The sequence below is a fragment of the Tamandua tetradactyla genome, chromosome 1, assembly GCF_023851605.1.
Source record: "Tamandua tetradactyla isolate mTamTet1 chromosome 1, mTamTet1.pri, whole genome shotgun sequence".
NCBI classification, from domain to species: domain Eukaryota; kingdom Metazoa; phylum Chordata; class Mammalia; order Pilosa; family Myrmecophagidae; genus Tamandua; species Tamandua tetradactyla.
Window position 1 is genome coordinate 59,545,926 of NC_135327.1, and position 21,574 is coordinate 59,567,499.

The 21,574-nt window shown below is 50.8% G+C and overlaps 1 protein-coding gene across 1 annotated transcript in view; it reads right to left on the reverse strand.

Annotated features, from left to right (window-relative positions):
* Positions 1-21,574, reverse strand: part of TAF4 (TATA-box binding protein associated factor 4) — a 141,635-nt gene that overhangs the window by 25,962 nt on the left and 94,099 nt on the right. The window contains exons 2-12 of the mRNA XM_077116974.1: positions 15,232-15,398; positions 13,885-14,004; positions 11,257-11,376; positions 10,442-10,564; positions 8,153-8,242; positions 7,173-7,418; positions 4,770-4,917; positions 4,400-4,514; positions 2,106-2,275; positions 1,646-1,776; positions 632-757 (exon numbers count right to left, since the gene is read on the reverse strand). Of these exons, the coding sequence (XP_076973089.1) occupies positions 632-757; positions 1,646-1,776; positions 2,106-2,275; positions 4,400-4,514; positions 4,770-4,917; positions 7,173-7,418; positions 8,153-8,242; positions 10,442-10,564; positions 11,257-11,376; positions 13,885-14,004; positions 15,232-15,398 (1,556 nt within the window). The remainder of the gene's footprint in view (positions 1-631; positions 758-1,645; positions 1,777-2,105; positions 2,276-4,399; positions 4,515-4,769; positions 4,918-7,172; positions 7,419-8,152; positions 8,243-10,441; positions 10,565-11,256; positions 11,377-13,884; positions 14,005-15,231; positions 15,399-21,574) is intronic.

Consider the following 21,574-nt stretch of genomic DNA (forward strand, 5'->3'; position numbering starts at 1 on the left):
ATCATGAAAAAAATATATATTAGGAAAATTACCACCACTGGGATATGATGTGAAATAAACGGCGGCCTCTGGCACAACTGCCCACATCAGGACGCTGACCTGATGTAAGAGGATAATGGCCCGTGTGGGGCTTCCCGGGGCTCCAGACACCGTCACTGACTCATGCCCACATACAGGAGGAGGAAGTGCACACTGGCCAGAACCCGTGCCCCCTCCCCCAAACCGCCCCCTCCTCCATGGAACTGTGGTACAATGAGATGCGTTACACCTGGCTCTAAACATGGTAGCAGAGTGAATGCAAATGTCATTGAGCTTGAAGCTCAGGATGGCCCAGATGAGGAGTCACAAGGGAACTCACTCCACATGACTTTCTACATTTAAATGGCAAAGATACTTGGAAGAAAGCGAGATAAAGAGGCTGGAGCATGACAGTGAGGACCCTGAGGCTCCCTCTGCAGCTCCTCCACCAATTGGGTGCATGGGTTTCCCCTCGGAGAAAGTGTGGCACATTCTTCCAGGCAGCCCAAACACTCCGGGGCCCTAAAGTCCATGGGGGTTCTCAGAGGGGTGAGAGAGGCCCCAAGATGGAGAGGCCAGAGGCCAGCAGACCTTGCAGCATTTTAGCACTTGCCTTAGCTGCTCTCATCAGGATTTCTCGTTCCTGCTCGTCTTTCCTCTGTTTTTCGATTTGATCAAGTTGCTCAAAGAACTTGAGCTGAGCCCGTACGTCGCTGGCCTGCTCATACCTGTCGTCATCCTGCAAAAGAGATATAAATATGGTTAACCAAAAATTTGGGAACTGAACAAGCAAGCGAGTGCAGCACAGATGAGTGGTTTGTGTGCAAACATCACACCCGCAGTGCCCTCCACTTACGTTTATTCCCACAGCTGCAGAGTGCCCCAGAACTCCGCGGTGCTCACCTGACTGACCCTAAGCCTCAAGGGCTACTGTGGGACAAATGCTCAGAAAAGTCTGATGTCAGTGATCTTGGGGGGGGCTCGTGGGGAATTTCCCATCAAATGCACGTTGGTGGTTTGATTACTTTCAATATTTTTGTAACGATGTAAAAAATATTTTAAAAACACAGTGGCCCAAAGGCTTTCATTTTGAAGGTGCTCTGGGGCACTGAGGTGGCTCCAGCACAATCTCCGGGATGGCCTTCACAGCACTGCAGAAGACAGAGGTGTCTCCTGTTGAAAACCTATCTCTTCCAGGCTTTGGTACAGAGGGCCGTCTGCTGAACAGGGCAGTCTTCTCAGCATCACAGGAGCCACTCAGGCCTGACGCGAGCTCTGCAGGCTTCTGGAGGCCCAGGTGCCATGGGGCTTAGCTGTCCCCGGGGCTGAACCAAGGCGGCAGACTCCACAATCCTCAAAGCTGTGCAGGCTCAGCTCCTGCCTGCCCCAACCAGGAACTCTCCTCACGGAGCACGCCAGGGCCTCTCTGCTCTCCACCTACCCTAGCTCATGCTTACGGAGAGACAAAGAATACCAAGTGGCTACACCAAATGAAATCTTCCTGAAATCTATTTTTGTGACAAATTCAAAACCAATTTTAAAAGGTCGTGGGGGGCACTGCAGCCACCTCTGTGTGATGTGGGAAGAAGGGTCTGAGACAACACCAACCTGGAAACGACAACATTACCTTGTAAGAGAAGTTCTTTTGCTGAGCCGTTTCTGATATTTTCTCTACGAGATTCTGTAGCCTCTGTTGCGTGGCATGTGATACATAACTTACTACATCTGGATGTAATTCCGTTATGCCGTGTTTTTTACCTGGGTTTAAAGGTCAAGTGACGAAAACAAGCATTAATTACATATGCCTCTTCTTTCCTTCCCACTTCACTGGTTTTTCTCTTCTCACAGTCATCGCTTTACACATTCTCGACCCTCGGGGAAGTCTACACACGTTCAACCACCTGAGAACCGTCACTGTCAGCCACGTGGAGAGTGTATCACGGGCAGGTCTAGAGCAGGGCGTGCTGACAGCAGCGCAATCAGGAGAAAGGCAACATGACATCAAGTCTTTGCTGACAACGACAGTGCCCTCCAAGTCCACAGACACGGCCACCCACACTCTAGCAAGGATCACAACCTTCACCCACCTATTTCTAGTATTCTTCTCTGTAAAGGAGCCGGGAGGAGGAAAGTTTCGTCTTTACAGGACCGCGTCAATGTGCCCACCAACTCAGAATTTGTAGCCAATATTCTCGCACTTTCTTCTGACAAGTTGACCCCGGCCATGGAGGCCACATCGTTGATGTCATCATCATCCCTGGAGCGGACAGGAGTGGAGGAAGAGGAGGGGAGGGGAGAAGACAAGAGAAGATCACCATAGCCAGACAAGGAATGCAGCAGGAAGAGGATTCAGGGTTTTCCTTAGTGGGCGACAAAGGGCAAGGTACTGAGCCTTCCCATGGGGAGGGTGGCAAATGTTCATGCCAGGCTCCTTGGCCATGCCGGGTTCTAAACGTGGAAGACAGCCCTACCAACCTTATTTAAAGATAAATCCAACTGTTTTAGAGGGAAAGCTGGGGGAGGGAAGGCATTAAAGTGGACTAAAGTCTAGCACACAAAACCCAACCACCGGTAATAATGAGCTCAGAGGCGAAAACCTCACTTGGTGCTTTACAGAATTTATTCCAAGTGACAACTTTAAAAAAAAATCGCGGCCAGCATTAATTTCTTTTTAAAACAATCACAAAGTCATGGAAAAGTTGGCAGGAGGCATGAAGACCTGGAGTAAGTTGTCTCCACGCTACCTGACTACCCGGCTCACTTGCTGAGTTCCCCCACACCCAAGGGTGGCCCCTGACACCAGGAGGGGCACGGCGGCACTGCTGCCACGCAGCTCTCAGAGTCTGCTGAGCCCAGCTGACCACCTCTACCGCGCCACTCACAGCAGGACGGCCTGGCCCCACCACCTGCGTGGCTCTGGGGTCTCCCTCCAGCTGGCCCAGCTGCTGGCCTGGCCTTGGCCCTCATGCCTGCCATGGCTCAGTTACTCTATAGGGTGTCCCCTCTTGGTGACATCCCCACATGAGGAGACACAGGCTGTGCAGCTCAGACAGGAGTCTCATACAGAGGTGTCACTGCCTGCTGTGTTGCGTTTGTCCATCAGCGATGTGCACATTGAGACTGGGTTAGGGATGCAAGCCCACTTGGCCACCAAAGGTCACTCTTTTCCTTGTGGGCAGTCAGTGCTTTGATATAGTATGCACATCCCGTTCCTCATAACTTTTCATTTCTTTGTTTACTTAGTGACGTCTGTGTGGACTCATGGTGCCCTATCTTATTCACTAGGTTAGAAGCTGTGACAATCATTGTGTTGTCTGCTACTCTGTCACAGATTTGGCCCAAGTCCCTCCAAGTTGGCTTTCGTGAACTTCTGACAGGTGCTCCACAATCAGCATTTCCCAGCTTTCTAGCTTAACTTCAGTGCTGCAGTCGGCCCTTTCTCTAAGGAGCCCATGTTATTTCCATGAAAAACATCTTTTAGAAGACAAGATCAGAGCACCAGGTGTGCCCATGCTGCTAGAGTATCCCCACTCCAATGCTCTTCTAGTGGGCAGAGCGAGGAGTTCCCTATGTATTCACCTCTACATCTACCTGCAGACCCTGAAGTCCACGCATTCACACTGACATGTCCCATCTGAACCCAGCACCTCTGGATTCCCTCTTGTTTCTTCTCTTTCTCTGTAGTTTAACTCCCTTTCATAGGAGCAAGGATCCTGGCTTCCAAAAGCCTCCCTTGATTTACCTTTGTGATCTGTTTGTGTAGCTAGCCCCCCAGTCCTTCTCCTACCTCCCATCCTCCAGGGTCTGACTTCCTCACCCTGTTTGGTCTCTAACATCCAGTACCACCACTGACAGGCCAGCCTTGCTCTGCTCAATAACAGCTTTAGAGGTGAACTACTGGGAATGGGAAGGGCCAGCTGAAAACTTTCTGAAACATGCATACTTCCTGCTTGCTTGATTCTAACCCAAGTCATTGCTAACAGCCTCTCTACTGTACCCGTCCCACAAGGCAGACCCTGCCTCATGACAACATTCAAGTTCCTGCTTGTCAAGAGACCACTTCTGAAGGTGGTAAAGCTGAAGGATGGCAAGTGGACCACTCTGCTGTCCATGGTGATGAAGTTGAGATGCTGTGTTAGGACACTGTAAAAATCATTTGTATGAGTTCACATACAAATGTAGTCACTTTGCTCTTCTGGTATGGCCATGAGGACACATCCCTGAGCTAACTTCTGTGCATGGAAGTGTTTGTGAGGATGCAGAAGCAGAGGTCAAAACCGAGGATGGGAGGAAGCAGCACTGGGAGCCACAAAGATAGAGTATGTGGTCATTAGGCTCTGCTACAGTGGCCACACCCCTCCAGCACATACCCATTCCTTACCGAAACGAACCTCCTCCAGGTTCCTTAAGTTTATTTTTCTGTGCAGCAGCTGCTTGTGCTGAGACAGTGGAAAGAGCTTTGGTTCCAGGTAAGACAGCAGGTTTGACCACAGGGACTGCAAAAACAGACAAACAATGGACATTCATGTTTTTATGAGATGAACCATTTGCTTCGGTACTTTATGATCCCAAGGGAAAAGCCATCGCCCTTCTCACAAGCCACAGTGAAGTTTTTAAAAACTCTGGTTTTGTTAAAAGGTTAAGTTTCATCTCTCAAACATGGATCTTCTCCCATTTCATGACACTAGCAGATGTTGCTGCCCTCCCCTGGCTGCCCCTCCCCTGGCTGCCCCTCCCCTGGCTGCCCTCACCTGGCTGCAGCTGGTTTAGCTGGATCGGCTGAGGCGCAGTGAGCATGATGCGGCTGTGTGGCTGCCGCAGTGCCACCATGGGCGTCTGCGTGAGTGTGACCTGTGGAGGGCGGATGAGGGCGCCGGGCTTCTGGGGCTGCTGGATAACCTGAGGTGAGAGGACCCCCGGCGATATAAATGTGTGTCCCTGGCAACCGCCCAAAGACACTACCTCCCATGGAGGTTCTCCCTGCTCATGGACCCCTCCTGCCCACCAGGGAATCCTAAGGACCATTCATATCTGCCTCAGCACCATCTGGAGGAGACCCTAGTGCCAGTGGGAGCTCACCCCAAAAGCTGGGAGATGGTGCCCCAGCTTGCCTTCTCAGAGGACCAAGGATAAGCTCATTCTGTAGGAGATGCTCCTAAGTAAGCACGTGCTTGGGGTAGAATTGGTATGTGGAATTTTGTCCCAGGCTCTGGGGTCAGCTCCTTGGACAAGTGCCCATGAGCTGGAGTGTCCACTATAAACCACAAGCCAGACCCACAGGGGTAGCTTTCCCCAAACGGCCACAGAGGTTATTGTGACCTACTGGCTACAGGGCTTTTTTGGTTTGTTTCTTACAAATTTTCTATCAAAGGGCTACATCATGTATTCAGGAGACCGGGGTTCGATTCCCGATGCCTGCCCATGTAAAAAAAAAAAAAGGCTACATATGACTTTCATGTTGGAGGTGGGAGGGGAGGAGGTGCAGGTTTCCTAAGTCTTGCTGAACTTCACACTCAAGGGTCTCTACCTATGCACCACCACCCCTCAAACATAGCCTACCACACCTCTGTTTAGGAGGGCAGCAGCTGCATCCAACCTTGCTCTCCTGTATTCTGGGAACGAGGCAATATGGAAAGTTCTTGGGACCAGAGAGAACAGACTCCTTGTTGGAAGCCACACAGCTAAAGTCCATACTTTATCCAAAGACTTTGGGACAATGTGTTTCAAAACTCAGTTTTTACATTTCACAAGGGCAGTCTAATGAGAATAATGTTTATTACAGAACACCCCAGAAAGGGTGGGCTGCTTGCCCTCTAATCAAACTACTTCTGCAACAATACAGAGGGAAACACACTTCACTGGATACACTGACTGGAACCCATAACTGCCAACAAGATGGCTCAGGTCTAGCCACTTAGGGAGTTTGCCACAAATTGGGGGGGGGGGGGGTGGGGGGGGGGTGGAATCCCAGTTTTCACATCTGTATAAAGTTTTCAAAGAACACACATTACAGATTCAGATTCATGTCTGTCTGCTCCCTAAATACTTATACACACACTAACTGGAACAGAACCTTGGAAAGCAGAGTACAAAAGTGCACCTGCTGACTAACACTGTACTTGTGTTTATTTTTTTGGTATGCTGTATGGTGGGGTCACATTTCATCCTTTTTCCATGTGAGTATCCCATTATTGCAGCATCATTTGTTGAATTTTTTGTTTTTGTTGGTTTCTTAGTTAGGGAAGTGCAAGAGATGGCTGTACTTGTTTTTAAATCAAAGAATGTTGCTATCACTTATATAATTTAGCACCAAAGATGTAAACCTCTAAATAGGGGTGCAGGGGTACATAGTTCAGTGGTAGAATTCTAGCCTGCCATGTGAAAGATACGGGTTCGATTCCCAGCTCATGTCAGCCTGAGAAGATGACAGATCACGATGAGTTCTGAAGCCCTACTGTTACTACTGGAGACTTTCATAAAACATACTGCACAATTTACAATCAACTGACTGGGGAGCCTGCACTGCTTCATTTTTTTAAGTTGTCTGTAGAGGAACAAAATCCTTTGAAATTAGGCCACACACACACACACACACACTGCCCTCCCCCAGTGAACCCATTCTGCCCAGAAGCATGCTAGGGCTCAATACAGTATAGACACCCTTTCTCTAGCTTTGGAAGGAAACATCAAGATGCAAACTCAGAAAAACAGTTCATCCCTCCGACCAACAAGTCACAGCTAGCCAGTAGCTTTACTTCCTGAGAACCACCTCAATGGACAGCCATAGCAGAGAGGCCCTGTTCCATGGACAGAGGCTTATCCGCTCCTGCACACTTGCAAGGACAGCTCCCATGAGGAAGCAGATAGCATATTATTCCACATAGCTACAATGTAAATTAGAGGTGGAGGCCCTGTAAGTCTGTATTTCATTTCTCAGTGAAATGAGATCAGTCTCTGAGCTTTCAACTACTGACACATGCATCACCTGGGATGTTTGTTACTGCTGTTTGAGTGAACAGAGTGCACTTTCAGTGGCCCTCTCAGGTGAGCAGCAGAGGCTTAAATGTAAAACCAGAAAGAGGAAGGCTCTCTGCTCCACCGGAAACAGCTGCGAGCAGGTGGGCAGTGAGGGAAGGGGGCTCTTGGCTCCATACCAGTGGCGTGGGCTGCCCCTGCTTGCTGACGCCGACCTGAGCCGGCTGCGTGAGGCTGATGACGGGTGGCTGGAGCGCGCTGGTCACGGTCGCTGCCGTCTTCCCGGCCGTGCGCTGGACCGAGCTGCCCAGCACCACCGCCGTGAGGGCTGTGGTGGGCTGTGAGGCAGCCGGCGGTTGCTGCTGGCTCTGCTGGATGAAGGCGGCCGAGTCCGGGGTCAGCTGTCTCAAGGCAGGTAAGCTCCTCTGGGCAGAGAGACACACATGGGTCTCAGTAGGCGACTCCAGCATCACTGTACTTTCTTAAACATCCAGGGATATCAAACTTTCAGAAAAAAATTCTCAAGCTAAATAAAACAGATTTTAGACCCTCATGGACGCATCTCTGGATGCCAGATGTCAACATCCAACCGTCACCATCTCCCTGCTGCTGACACCAAGCCAGAAGTAGGACTGTTCCATGTAAGTGCTTAAAAGGTGTGAAAAAAAAAACAAACCATACACAGGCCAGCATCAAAATACTGTTTATGATGCTGAGGCCAGTCTCAGAGACAATGTGATGCTGTTTAATTCCTGGTTGCTAACTCGGGGAAGCCGGCCCGCTCAATCCTCACCCCAAGGCCATGCCGCCGGCGCAGCACACAGCAGGTGGACCCTTGCTTAGAGAACACAGGCTCTGCCCCTCCCCTCTAGGAAGGAAAAACAGAACGGCCAGTTTGGGAGAATTGACAAGTGTGCAGAAAGCATTTCCTTAATAGACGACTTAAAATTCTGTCAGAGAGGAGCTCTACGCTTTTTAAAATCAAGAGTGCGCGCCTATTTAGGCAAATATCAACAAAAGTGCCCCATCATCCCTCCACCCTTCCTCTGCCCCCACTTTGCTCTCCCCCGGCCCTCTTCCTGCCCCTTGAGTCGGGCTACTGGTGCTTGTAAGCCAGAACATGAAACAAGGAACAATGCTCAAAAATCTTTAAAATTACCTTCAGGAAAGGCACAAGATAAGGTTGAGGTGAAGAATTAAGTTCTCGGTATAACCTACTAGTAAAATCTTCTGCTTCAATTTTTCCATCCTAAAAAATAAAATCCACATTGACATTCCTGAGTGAATACATCTGAAACCATACATCTCTTTATTCAGCATTACTTTTGGTCTCGGTTTCTGCCAGCCCTCTTTCTCAACAAAAAAGGTCCCCTTGGTACTGGTGCCCATTAGGATGTCCCTGTGGAATTAACCAAGTGCTACGGCTCCAGATGGGCCATTTACCACCTGCTACGTAGCTTGTCATGAGTTTCTCACTCATCGCCAGTTTTCAAAATGGCCATGGATTCAAGGCTTACCCAGCCCCACTATGTGTCAGGCATTTTGCCAGGAGACAGATCAGTTTAAGAGTAACTTCCCAACATAGGCCAGGGGTAAAAAGTACAGGGCATCCAGGGTGACAGGTGGGGGTGACATCTGAGCCGAGACCTGTCAGATCCCTGGGAGGGGGTGGGGGATCATGCCACACTGAGCAAAAACCCGAATGCCTGGAAGCAAGGCAACACAACTCTGTTTTGGAAATACATGTTTGGTATAACAGTGAGGATGAGTGAGATTGGAAGGAAGGAGAGTGCAAGGCCATTTTTATGCCTGAGATCTTGGAGCCCTCGGCGGGGGAAGGTAAAGTGGACATGGTGGATGACACCATGCTGCTTCTACTCAGGGCAGGGAGGCGCCTGCCTGGGTGGCCATACGGCAGCAGGTACCTATGTGGGGAAGAAACCTGGGACCTGAGACTGTGGGTTCAGGAGAGAAGGAGGCTAGCAGGACCCCAAAATTCTGGCCTGAGCAGCTACACAAAGACGACAGGGTTTAGCTCTACTGTTTGAAACACAGATGTGGCAGCAGCCAGTGAGTACCTGAGGGGGAGGGGGAGGATTCAAGGTGCCTTGGAGGGGGTAGGGGGCCTCAGGGTGCCATGAAGGGGGGAGGGAGTCCTTGGGGACGCTATGGAGGAGGGGGAGGAGGGAGGAAGGTCTCGGGGTGCTGTGGAATGGGGAGGGGGAACTTGGGGCACCGTGGAGGGGGGTGGGGGGCCTCAGGGCACTAACACCCATCCCAGTGGCAATGCCTATGCCCGGATGGTATAAGGGGGAGTAGACCCAGGCCTACTCAAGCCACCCTTCCTCTGAGGTCCTCTGTTACTAACAGCCAAACCCAGTCCTAATCAATGCAGAATTCAAGAAGGGGGTGGTCAGAGTTGAATGCTGCAAAGAGCCCAAAGAAGCTGTAGGCTACTATGGCACTGGGGGCCTGGGGATATGTTTGCCTGCTGCCCTCCCCGCCACGTACACCCATGAGCACACCCCAGGGCTGTGGAGAGGCTCCAGAGGGGCCCGAGTCTCCTAGGCTGGGCTGGACAGGGCCCAGCAAACTCTAACAGCAGCCATACAGAAAACACACAAGTCCATCAGCTGCTAAACACCCAGTTTTCCTCAACAAATAAAGTGAATGGAAAGAAAAAAAGAATGTGGGGGGTGTGGGGGTTGGGGGGCCAGGAAGGGGCTATCGACTGAAAGAGACAAATGAGTTGACTGCAGTGGATCCAGAGGCCCGAACTGACCAGTGGGGAAGGGGGCACGGGCTAACCCTGGCTAGAGAGAGGACACCTGTTAGTCGGGTGCTGGAATGCAGGGCCCTTACCTTTCAGAAGGCCTGTCTAGAAAGACTTAGGGAATTGGGGAGGTGGGTGAGGGTGACAATGGGTGGGGGTGGCAGATCCCAAACTGTATGTGAGTTTGGGATCTCATTATTGAGACCTGGAGATGGCTACATAGGAGTCATCAGATATGTGTTCCACTTTTGTGTGTGTTTAAAATTCTCCATTTAAGATAAGAGGTAACATGAATGGCGAAGAGGAAGCGAGCCAAGGTTAAAGGCTTAAAAAAAAAAAAAAAGCCTATCAGGTGTACTTATTGCCCCTGGGACACAAACAGGAAAGTTTTGAGTGGCAACCAACTGGCCTGAACAGCAGATTCCTGCTCAGATGCTGGGCAAGCTCCTGGGGCCACTCAGAGAAGCACCAATACAGCACCGTGAGCCCCTCCTGCTGGGGGTGGCGGCAGACGCTCTGCCAGACCCCAGAACCTGGGACCAGCAGCCTTGGCGCAGGCCACCCCAACCTCCAGCGGGCGGGTGCTGCTCCCTGCCCTCGCCAGCACAGGTCTCAGCAACAGCAGCCACCTATGCGCACATGGGGCAGGGGGGCACAACATAAGCATTTCCTCACCAGTAAATTCTGTACAAGTTCTTTCACATTAGCTGCTGTCTCCGTAGACTGTTTACCAGATGAAGCCAGTTTTATTAACGTTGACAGAAAATTTTTACATTTCTTCACGTTTTCCATAGTTTCCTGGGTTAAAGTGAAAATGTATATGTGAAAAAATCTTACAAGGATTATCTCCATTATAGTTCTGGTTCAGCTAAGGTAATGTTCATGTCTCAGAATTTCTTTCCAGAGCCTAAGATCCCTCCCATGCCAGTGGTGGGGACACGGCCCAGGCAGGCAGATCCAGCACCCAGGGTCCCAGCACAGCCAGCAGCTCCACTTCTAGGAATGCGACCAGGAAGTAAGCACAAAGGAGAAGTAACCTACAAAGATTCTCACCATAAAACATGGCTTAACAGGCGGGCCACGGTGGCTCAGCAGGTAAGAGTGCTTGCCTGCCATGCCCAAGGACCCGGGTTCGATTCCCAGTGCCTGCCCATGTAAAAAAAAACATGGCTTAACTTAAAGAAAAACTGGTGTAGATAAAATAATTGAATTATAATAAAGCTCTTAATAATAATGAAAAACACCTGGCAAAGAAACATGAAAAAAGCAAGTCATAAAAGCATGATCCTATTTTGTTTAAAAGTTTATAATGTAGAGTGGGCCACAGTGGCTCAGCAGGCAGAGTTCTTGCCTGCCATGCTGGAGACACAGTTCGTTTTCCTGTGCTTGTCCATGTAAAAAAAAAAAGTTTACAGATGTAAAAAGCAGGCCTGGGCTCCTGGTGAGGCACCCACGCAGCCCCCCAAGGGACATGGGGAAGGGGTCCTTACCGTGGCAGCGGTGGAGGTGGCAGCAGCTCCAGGGACCGTTCGCTGAGCTGTTCCAGTCTGCACAGCCGTCGCCGTCCCCAATGAGGCTGTCTGTGCCGTGCCTCCAAGAACAAGCTGAGGCTACAAAGAACCCAAACACAAGGTAATGCATCTCGCGCCACCAAAGAGCTCTCCTGCGGCACACCCAGAACTGTGGGGACTGTTGCTGTGTTGGGAATGGCCGCTGGGTGGCAGCAGAGCCTGCGCGTTCAAGGTGGCCAGGAGGCACTGGACCCGCGGCTATACACACATGTGCTCAGGGGCACACGCAGGGCCACCCACACACGCATGTACCAGGGGCACACGTAGGGCCACACGTACACGTCCCCGGGGGCATACACATGTCCTCTGGGGCACAAACAGCCCCTGCACACCCAGCAGCGCTCACCAACGCTGCACACAGAGGCTGGTGGAAGCCTCTGAGGACCACAGGGCTGTGCTGTGCTCCCGTGGAAGGAATATCTCTTACACCTGTGTAAAAAACTGACAGAAACAAAGCTAAATGCTGAGAAAACCTTATTTTCAGAAATTGACAGTAAAGTTCACATGGTGACAGAATCAAATCAGATCCATATTTTTCAGAAATAAGAAACATATGCTATTGTCACCTCCTCTTGAAAATTCCTTCCATCCTCCCCTCTGACACGGGAAGAAGTTGGCTACAAGAGCAGGAAGAACTCCTGTCCCCTGAGGGGTGGCCAAGATGGTGAGGATGGCCTGGGCCCAGACCCTAGCCCCAGACCTTGGCCCCAGACCCTGGCCCCATTCCAGCCACCCAAGCCAACCTTCCATTATTCTTCAAAAGCAACCTGAGCAAGAGGCATCCCAGAGCAAGGGCCCTTTTCAAAGCCGACTGGGGAATGGGTGGGAGTCAAGAGGCAGAAAGCTGCCTGACAGAGGCGCTCTCCAGTCCAAGACGCCCAAGCAAGCAGCCAGCTAGGGTCGCCATCCCAGGCTACTCAGGCCCGGGCCCTTAGACTCCTCGGACTTGACTCTATGTGAATAATCATGATGTAAATATTTACTGGTCTTTTAAGTTAGTACTTTTCCAATTTCTAAATCTAGCCTTCAACATTTTCTGTCTCCCAGTTTTTAAAGACTCCTTCTCCATGGTGTCTGAGCAGAGGCAGCAGCATGGTCCGGGGGCTAGCTCTGCTGCGGGGGGACGGCCCAGGGGAGGTTCAAGGATTCCCAGACCACACACACCGGCCGCCCGGGTAGGCGAAAGCTAGGAGGGGCGCTGGGGAAGGAGAGTCTTTCCTTTTCAGATCTTTATATTCTTTTGCGTGTAACAACAAGCATGCATTACTACTATAATTAGAAAACATCAAAAGTTACTTTTTGCGAAAATGTAGAGGAAAAGCCCAAACTCCCAAAGTATGAGGAATCCCCTTGGGCTTGGACACCCTAGTGAGTGCTGGTCCCAACCACACACTTCACCGCAGGGACAGAGAAGTCTCTGCCCGTTTTGAGACATTTATCTTCCATCATACTTCATGCAAAAACTTGACGATGTGTTCACTGCCTTCTCAGGGCTTTTTAAAATCACCTTTCACAATAACGGAAATCAAGAGGCACCCAGGAGGTGGAAGAGGACAAAGAACGGTTCCAGGGAGCTCCCCCTGCACCATGATCACTCAAAAGGTGCTCCCGTTGGCTGGAGGGCTGGAGGGCTCCCCTACACCTGCTTCCAAGGACAGCTTCACCCCCCACAGAGGCCAAAGGGAGGTGCGGGTATAGCCCAGTGATGCCCAAGGGCCCTTCCCTGCCCCTGTCTGGCTCAGCCCCTCCACACCATGCCTGCACTAGTTAACAGGAGCAGTTCCTACCCATGGCAGCGCAGCAGGACAACCTAGACAAGCAGCACGTAGGAGCAAATGGTGCATGGCAGCCACCCAAGGGGGGCAGGTCATGAAAACCCACACATGGGATGAGTTCGCAGATACCACACAGACAGCAGCAGTCTCTACTCACTGTCTCCGCCAGGGCTGGGGGCTCAGGAGACAGGTTACCTGGACAGGGAGCAATCGCCCGCTCTGGACCTCAGAACCCCCAGGCCAGTGTCCATGTCCCCATCAGTGGTCCCGACTCAACAGAAGGGAGAAGGACAGCACTGTCTCCAGGGCACTTTCCCTCCCTCTCGGTGAAGATCGTCCTCACAACGAGCACCCCAGGTGGGTGCAGGAGATTTCTAAGAGCACATGAGGCAGGGCCTGCAGGCGGGCAGCCCAATGCAGCGCTGCACAGTGGCGTCAACAGCACTAAACAAGTGAATGCACCCATCCAAGCAGCACCGGAGGCAGCTGCTGTGGCCTGGAGGTCCTGTCTCGCATGCGGACATGGAGGTGAGTGCTGTGCTGCCTCTTATCATGGACCTGCTAATGGTGACTTCTGGGGGATTTTAGAGAAAAAGGAACCCGATTCATCTTGCATTGGTTGTCAGAGGAAAAAGTACTTTTTTCAAAAAAGTACTTTCCTACCAAAATTCAACTTAATGTCCAACACAGAAACTCCTAAGGCCTAATGCGTGCATCAGACAAACCCCCCTCTCCCCGCAGGCTTGTGAAGCCCCCGGGGCACTTGCCTCACCTGCACTCCAGGTGCACGTTGCAGGGCCGTGCTGGGCTGCACTGTCGTCTGGGCCTGAGACACCTGTTTAATTATGGTAGTCGGGGTCACCTGCCGTGCAATAATGGATGTCCCAGGTGCCTGAAAAATAAGAAGCCATCACCTAAAATGAACTCTAAGGAAAAGTAACTCTCTACCCATCCACCAAACACAAAGACCAATCCTGAAATGCATAACTATTAGAGTCAGTTTATTCCCCATTTTCAACAAAGCCACATAATCAAAGATTCCTTACCAAGATAGCAGTGTGTGATTTACACCTTTTAACACAATGTAACAAATATATCATTAGACTTTCTTAACAAGGTCTAAAAAACACACAAATTTTATCAAGAATACATGCATACAGAAAATCAGTTTTGCATGGATTCCTTGTGTTCTTGCACAAAAACAAAACAAGGATAAGTGACAAAGGCAATAATGAGCATGGGTCCCCTGGCTGTCCAGGAAGCCGAGTGACACCTATACCCCAATGGAAAGGCACCCCAAGTTCCAAGCCAGGTGAAGCTAAGGGGATAGCCATGAGGCTGGTGGTCAGGCAGGGGGACACCAGCAGCTACCACGAGACTTCAAGACACCTGAACTGCCCTTTATTTAAAAGACAGACCACAGCAGACCCTGAGGGTGCCACGCCAAGCGGTTTCAGGGGGCAGGGAGGAGCTCCCACGCAGAGGCCACGTGGGAGAAGAGCGTTCTCAAGATTTCTGCTGTCTCCTCTTTGGCACTAACAAGCCAACTAGCCCAAAACAGGAACCACAGCTGTAACTGGAAGCAGCTCAGGAGACAGAGAGGGAAGGAAACGTGCTGGCGCACACCCCAACTGAAATGACAATACTGGACAAGAAACACAAAACACTTAGAGAGGAGGAAAAGCTGCACACTTTCCTTTAAGCATTTGAATGGGCACTGGCAGGGGACCTGCAACCCTGGTAACAGCCGACACTGGCCAGGCGTCCCTCTGTCCCACCATCTAAGCACTATAAATGCCTCAATGCAATCACGGTGATGCCCTGGGAGACCAGTGCCATTCTCACGTCCACCTTGCCAGGTGAGGCGCAGAAAGGAGACCTGAGTGGCCTGTGGTCACAGGATGACAGGGAAGGTGCAAGGACAGAGTCCAGCAGCCCACGGTCCACATGTGGCTCTGGCCATGCTCTGCCAACCTACCTGGCCCCTGGCTGCAGGGTCTTGGCCACTCTCCCGGTGCCTACCATGAAGCCTATGCGACCCCAATAGTGGGTCTGAGCAAACTAGCAGGGGAAGCAGAGCCTGCCCCTGGGTGTATCCCTCAGCCAATGAAGCACTCACCTGTACAGTGGAGATCTGCACAGGAGGGGCGCTGGTGGGGGTTGCAGGGCGGGGGGCCATGGTGGTCTGGGGTGGGGCCTGCGCGTGGGCCTGGGCTTGCATCTGCGCCAGGGCCTGCTGTGGGATCATCAGCAGCTGGCCATTCTCGCTGCGCACGAGGACCATACCTGCGGGAACAGGAGGCTGGTCAGGGGGCGGCCCCTCAGTCCCACCATGGGGGCCACAGGCTTCGAGGAGAAAAGCTGTGAAACAGAAGGGATCCGCTGAACTCCAGACTACCTGCCAGGAAAGACGGAGCATGGGATGAAGATACTGTGATAGATTCTTAAAAGACCAAGAAATTCAAACAGTCCTTGAGCCTTCCTGGTAGTCCTTCCTCTTCAGGACACCAAGCGCCCTAGGGGCAGGCGAGGGCCAGACTGACCCGCCAGTCCCTGCACAGGGGTCCCAGGAAGCCAGGGCTCTGGGCCTGACGTGGAGATCGCCAGGCTTCCCTGGTCCACCTCCCACATCACAGGGGTGGCTTGGCCTCACTTCCCAGCATGCTGCGGCCACATGCCATGAGCCTCCCAGACCTGGCACCCCATGAAACCCAGAGAGGACATGAGCCTGTGCTAGCATGCCCTGAGGCCCACCACAGCCCACACCACCTGATGGCTCCTGGGAGGTGGCCGGTGGGCAGTATGTGCCCCGGGGGCACCAGGGTACCCACACACCAGGACTGTAGGGACTGGAAGCAAAGAGCTATTTGGGTGGAGGCCACTCACCTGCATGCTTCTTGAGCTAAATCATCGGGAAGCAAATCCTATCAGCCAGGTCTCACGTTAGCTTTAGCTTCAAAAGACACAGCCCTTTACATCCTAAGTTCCACTAGAAAGACATGAGCACTGATCGTTTAAAAACAACTTCCCTCGACAGAAGTAGACCTAAAGCCGCAAGAGGAGGGCCATGCCGCTGCCACCCGGCCCGGATGAGGCTGGCCGAGCCAAGGCGCACAGGTGAACAGCAAACCACCTCTGAGCCTGGCTGCTGGGCACAGCTCACGCCCGACATCCGCACAGCTGGGGAGCTGCTCAGTGAGTGGAAGAGCAAAGACCTAGGAGGCCCAGTCACTGAAATGCAGTCTCTCCTCCCCACCTCCCTCCATCTCTTGGTGCTCAGAAAGGCACTAGGGCAGGTGGAAAGTGGGTGGGCGCGTGCCTCAGGGCAAGGGGCTGCCACCCTAGGACAGCCCATGTACCCCGCCATGGAGATGCCTGGGTGGGGCCTGAGAAGAGCCATATCACACCACTTAATGCGTTCTCGGACTTGACCATTCGCTCTTGACATGCATTCATTCATTCAGAGACCCCCTTTTTCCTCCTAACTGTTCTAAGAAGCCAGACACCAAGGCAGGTGGAAGAGCATTCAAACGGCAAGGCAGAGAGGCAAATAAGGTCCCGGCACTTCAATTTCAATATGTTAATTTCAAACATGTTAATCTGTATACTTCATCAGCAGCTTTTTTTGCTTAAAAAAAATGACATCTATAGAAATTTAATAGCATATTTAAATAATAACTATTCATGAAATAGCCATGTGGTTAAAGTTCAAATGAAGTGAAGTGGTACTTTGGACATCACAGTGTAAGGAAGCAGATTCTGTTTGTTGTGGAATGGTTTCCAAGTAAAGAAGTGCCTACAGATCAGGAGAAAGTCCTGTGGGAAGTGACCGTGACTCCAGAAAGTACCTCAGCCTCTGCAGGTGGCAAGAGAACTCCAGCAACACATAAAAGCAATTAGACAGGAAGGCAGCATAGGCCACTGTGAAAAGAACTGATTAAACAGCAGTGGCTGGCTTTGTAAATTTAAAGTGGGCTGTACCCCGCACCTTCAACAGAAGGCATGGGGTTGTGTGTGTGGGACAGGCACTGCACTCCAGCTCTGTACCCCAAGCCCAAGGACACCCAGAAAAGTACCATGCTCTCTTGACACCACAGCAGCTTTGATTTTGGTCATGCTGGTCACTGTCACCCAAACATTTCAGTAACTTCTGGTGCAAAGGCAAAGGGGCACGACTCTGTCTCAGAAGGAGACAGTGCCCACCTCTTTCTCAGGCCTCTGGGAAGCCACGCCCACTCACTGTGGCACTCTCTGCACTTACTTACACGGTGCGCTTGGTGACAGCTTGACACCTTAAGACAGGGATGCAGACTGGGGTAAGGGGCTTCTGCAGAACCTGAGAAGAGGGCTCTCCAAAGATACAGGCAGACGGGGCTTCGACCTCCACGCCCTGATGCGGGGCAGGAGGCCCATCGCAAAACAGCAAACCCTCTGCCATTTACAAAGCCCTTCACCAGCGCAGTCAATTACAGGGTAAGTGGGGAAGGGGCAGGAGTGGGTCCTGTAGGAAATAGTCAGTCAGGAATGGGGTCTCTGCCCTCCCCTTCTCCTGGGGCTGCCTTCCCCCCGACAGGCATCCCCCACAGAAGCCTGGACCATGCTAAACCCAAATTGGCCCATCTGCATGTGTTACTACTACAGCACTTCTAGTTGGAATAGTAAGAAACAGCTGAGATTTCCTTTATAAATAATCTTTTTTTTTTTTTTTTTTTTTTTTTTTTTTTTTTTAAAGGAAAGACAGAGAGAAGGAAGGAAGGATAGAAGGAAGCAAGGAAGGAAGAAAGGGAAACATTTTTAAACATTTTCTTGTTTTTATTGTATTCTGTTTCTCCGTTTTTGTTACATGGGCTGGGGCCGGGAATCGAACCGAGGTCCTCCGGCATAGCAGGCAAGCACTTTGCCCGCTGAGCCACCGCGGCCCGCCCTATAAATAATCTTAATGTCTTAGTCTAAAAACAATTAAGCATTCATTGTAGAAAATCTGAGAACTGCAGAGACACAGAAAGGAAGGAGCTCTGAAACCCCACCCTCACCCCGCACCCCCGCCACAAGCCTGCCCTGAAAGGTCTTTCCCGCTGCAGACAGTCTGTCTCCTGGAGGCAGGGGATTGGTCTTAGTGCAAGCTGAACCCCATCACAGTGAGGGGGTGCACACAAGCCTGTGTCGAGTGAACAAGTGAGTGCAACAAATTCCACAAGTTCCCCAACTTGCAGCACCAGGCAAAGCAACATTGCACTGACATCGGGACAGACTGCCGGGGTACTGGCCCCATGGACAAGGACAGGGGCCCCTCTCAGGAGAAACCACCAGGCTCAAGGCAATGTGCAAACATCTGGGAGCTCAACACAACTGTGGATCCAGGCTAAATCGCCCTTGAGGGATGCCAGCTTGCCAGCCTACCCCATTCCTTCATCCACAGGCTTTTGTCAATGTTTCTCGTTATTGGATTCCGGGTCCTGCCCATATCGACCAGCCCCTGGGCTTTCCTAGCCTTTCACACCACAAGCCAGGACTGATTCAGGAGCATACGCATTTGCTAAAACAGAAGCTTCTCTGACAACACCCACCCATCTGGCATGCTGGGCTCTCTGGCAGCTCCAGTCTACATGACCCCTAGAGTAACACTGTCCCACCATCTGCCGCCTGTCCAGAGACACCAGCCAAGAGCGTCTCTCAGTGTGGTTCCTGTAGGAGGCTCTCCTAAGCCTTTGCTAGCAAATACCTATGGGTCCATTTATTCTGGGCCTGCTTGGGACTCACTCTGATTCCTCAATCTCATCTCTTTCATGCCTTCCAGAAAATCCTCAGCCGTCCTTTCTTCTGAGCTGCATGCTCTGGACAGTGACATGGAGTCCCTGCGAGCCTGCAAGCCTCCGGGCATATGCTGTCCTTCCCACGAGGACATGCCCTCAGCTTGCATCCAGGTCACAAGTTCTCCCTCCAATGAAGCCTGAACTTGCTCCATTGCTCCCCAGTTTTCTCCAAGCCACCACATTTTTCACGTCTGGAAGTTTTATTGGATTCTTGCTGAGATCTGCCCACTCTTTATAATAATGTTATATAATAATGTACTCTTGGAGGTTCAGAGCTCCCTTTTAGGTTTCTCTTTGCCCCCTTCAGGTGGACGCTGTTCCCACATGTGCCCCCTAACTCTGGCTGGGGCTTCTCTTCCAGGGCTCTCACAGGTTCCTGAATGACCTGAGTTGAAGGAGCCCCCAGAGGGGTCTTCCATTCACTCCTGTCTGCACCCCTGGGCTGTGACAGGCCCATCCCTGTGAATTCCTGGAAGCCAGGTGGAGAGGGGGCATTTCTTTCTTTCCACCACAGGACAGGCTGCGAGGGCACCCCTCCCCCCCACCGCCGCCATCTACACACACCACCTGCCAGCAGCAACTCTTCCTGGCCCAGGCTCTCACGGAGGAACCAGTCCTCCACTCGCTGCTGGTTGTCGGGGTTTCCTGAGTCCCAGCTCTCCTCCCAAGGGTACAAGGCTCTGCCAGGTCCAGCGGGTGGAAACACAAATGTCAGGGTCACAGAGAGTGAAACCAACCTAGGTTGTGTGACCTCAGGTCAGCTCACTCACGGTCTTAGCTACTGTCCACTATCCATTCCTGACTCCTGAAGGTTTTCTTTATTGTCTAGAAAGTTAGACTTCTCATTTAAGAAAATTCTACCCAGAGGGATTTGGACAATGAATAAAAATCCTCTTGAGGGACTGGGGAGAAAGGAGGAAATATTCAACTTCTCCATGTGGAGAATTTCTGATATTCTAAGCAAGCAGTGGGGACAACCAAATCAATAGGCTGCATCCTCGATCCTGTGGTTCACCCCTATGAAACTTATTCCTGCAAATGAAAGGCTGAGCCTACTTAAAATTAAGTCTAAGAATTAAGAATCACCCTCAGAAAACCTCTTTTGTTCCTCAGATGTGGCCTCTCTCTCTAAGCTGAAACAGCAAATGAACACACTACCCTCCCTTCTTACGTGGGACAAGACTCCCGGGGATATAAATCTTCCTGGTAACGTGGGACAAGACACCCAGATGAGTCAGGACCTGGAATCAAGGGATTGAGAAAACTTTCTTCACCAAAAGGGGAAGAGAGAAATGAGAAAAAATAAAGTATCAGTGGCCGAGAGATTTCAAAGAGTCAAGAGGTTATCCTGGAAGTTATTTTTATGTATTATATAGATAGTCCTTTTTAGTTTATGGTGCATTGGAGTAGCTGGAAGGAAGTACCTGAAACTGTAGTGCTGTGCTCCAGTAGCCTTATTTCTTAAAGATGACTGTATAATGATATAGCTTTTACAATGTGACTGTGATTGTGAAAACCTTTTGTCTGATGCTCCTTTTATCTAGGGTAGGGACAGATGAGTTTAAAAATGGATACAAAAGTAAGTAATAGGGAGGACAAAGGTTAAAATAAATTGGGTAACGTGGTCAATGAGAGGGAGGGATAAGGGGTATGGCATGTATGAGTTTTTCTTTTTTATTTCTTTTTCTGAAGTGATACAAATGATCATGGTGATGAATACACAACTATGTGATAATATTGTGAGCCACTGATTGTAACCATGTCAAGAATGTTTGTATGTTTGTATGGTGACTTTAACAATAAAACTATTTTTTAAAAAAAATGAATGTTTATCACGTTCATCCAGTCTTTTGGATATTTTTAATGGGGAGGTGTTCAGGCTATCTTGTTTTACCTTATTGCCACAATTCAAATAACCATTACTCTCAAACATGAGTAAACATCTAAGGATCACCAGATATCTAAAAAATAGCCTCCAACGCAAAGGCAAAAAAACAAAACAATGAACCAATAAAAGTTACTTACGAGTAAACCAAATAAATAAGCAACACTCATTAAAATTGTAAGGAATATCCAATATGACAATCAAAATAAAAACTCATTAGAATGGCTAGATCGCAGAGCTGAAGAATCTCCCAGAAAAAACGTTACAGAGAGAAAAACAAGAGATAGCAAGTGGAGAGAAGAGGTACGGGAGCCTGGGGGTCTGTTATGGAAGGTCCACGGTGCTTAACAGAGGTTCAAGGAGACTGTGCTCAGGTGTGTGTGTGTGAGGGGGAGCACGTGTCCAGGCGGCACTCGGTCAGTGTCCCACACCAAGGAAGAACAAAGGGTCCTGCTGGCACGGGGAAAAGGGGACAGCAGCAACCAGCACTCCAGACCTCACAGGCCATCCCGGGGCAGGCAGGCCAGAGCTGTGGGAGAAGTACCTGCACCTGGCAGTCAACACCAAACCCAGAGCTGCCAAAAGAGGTTTCAGACACGAGAAGCCCCAAAAAGGAAGAGGGGACCCTAAAACAAAGGAGCAAGTCAGGGAAGTGAGAGATGGGTCCAAAGCTCCCTTGGGTGACCAGGGGGCACACAACCGGACCGTGATGGCCCCGCAGAGGCTCAGGAGCGCCGTGGAGAGCCCAAGCACACTGAAAGCAG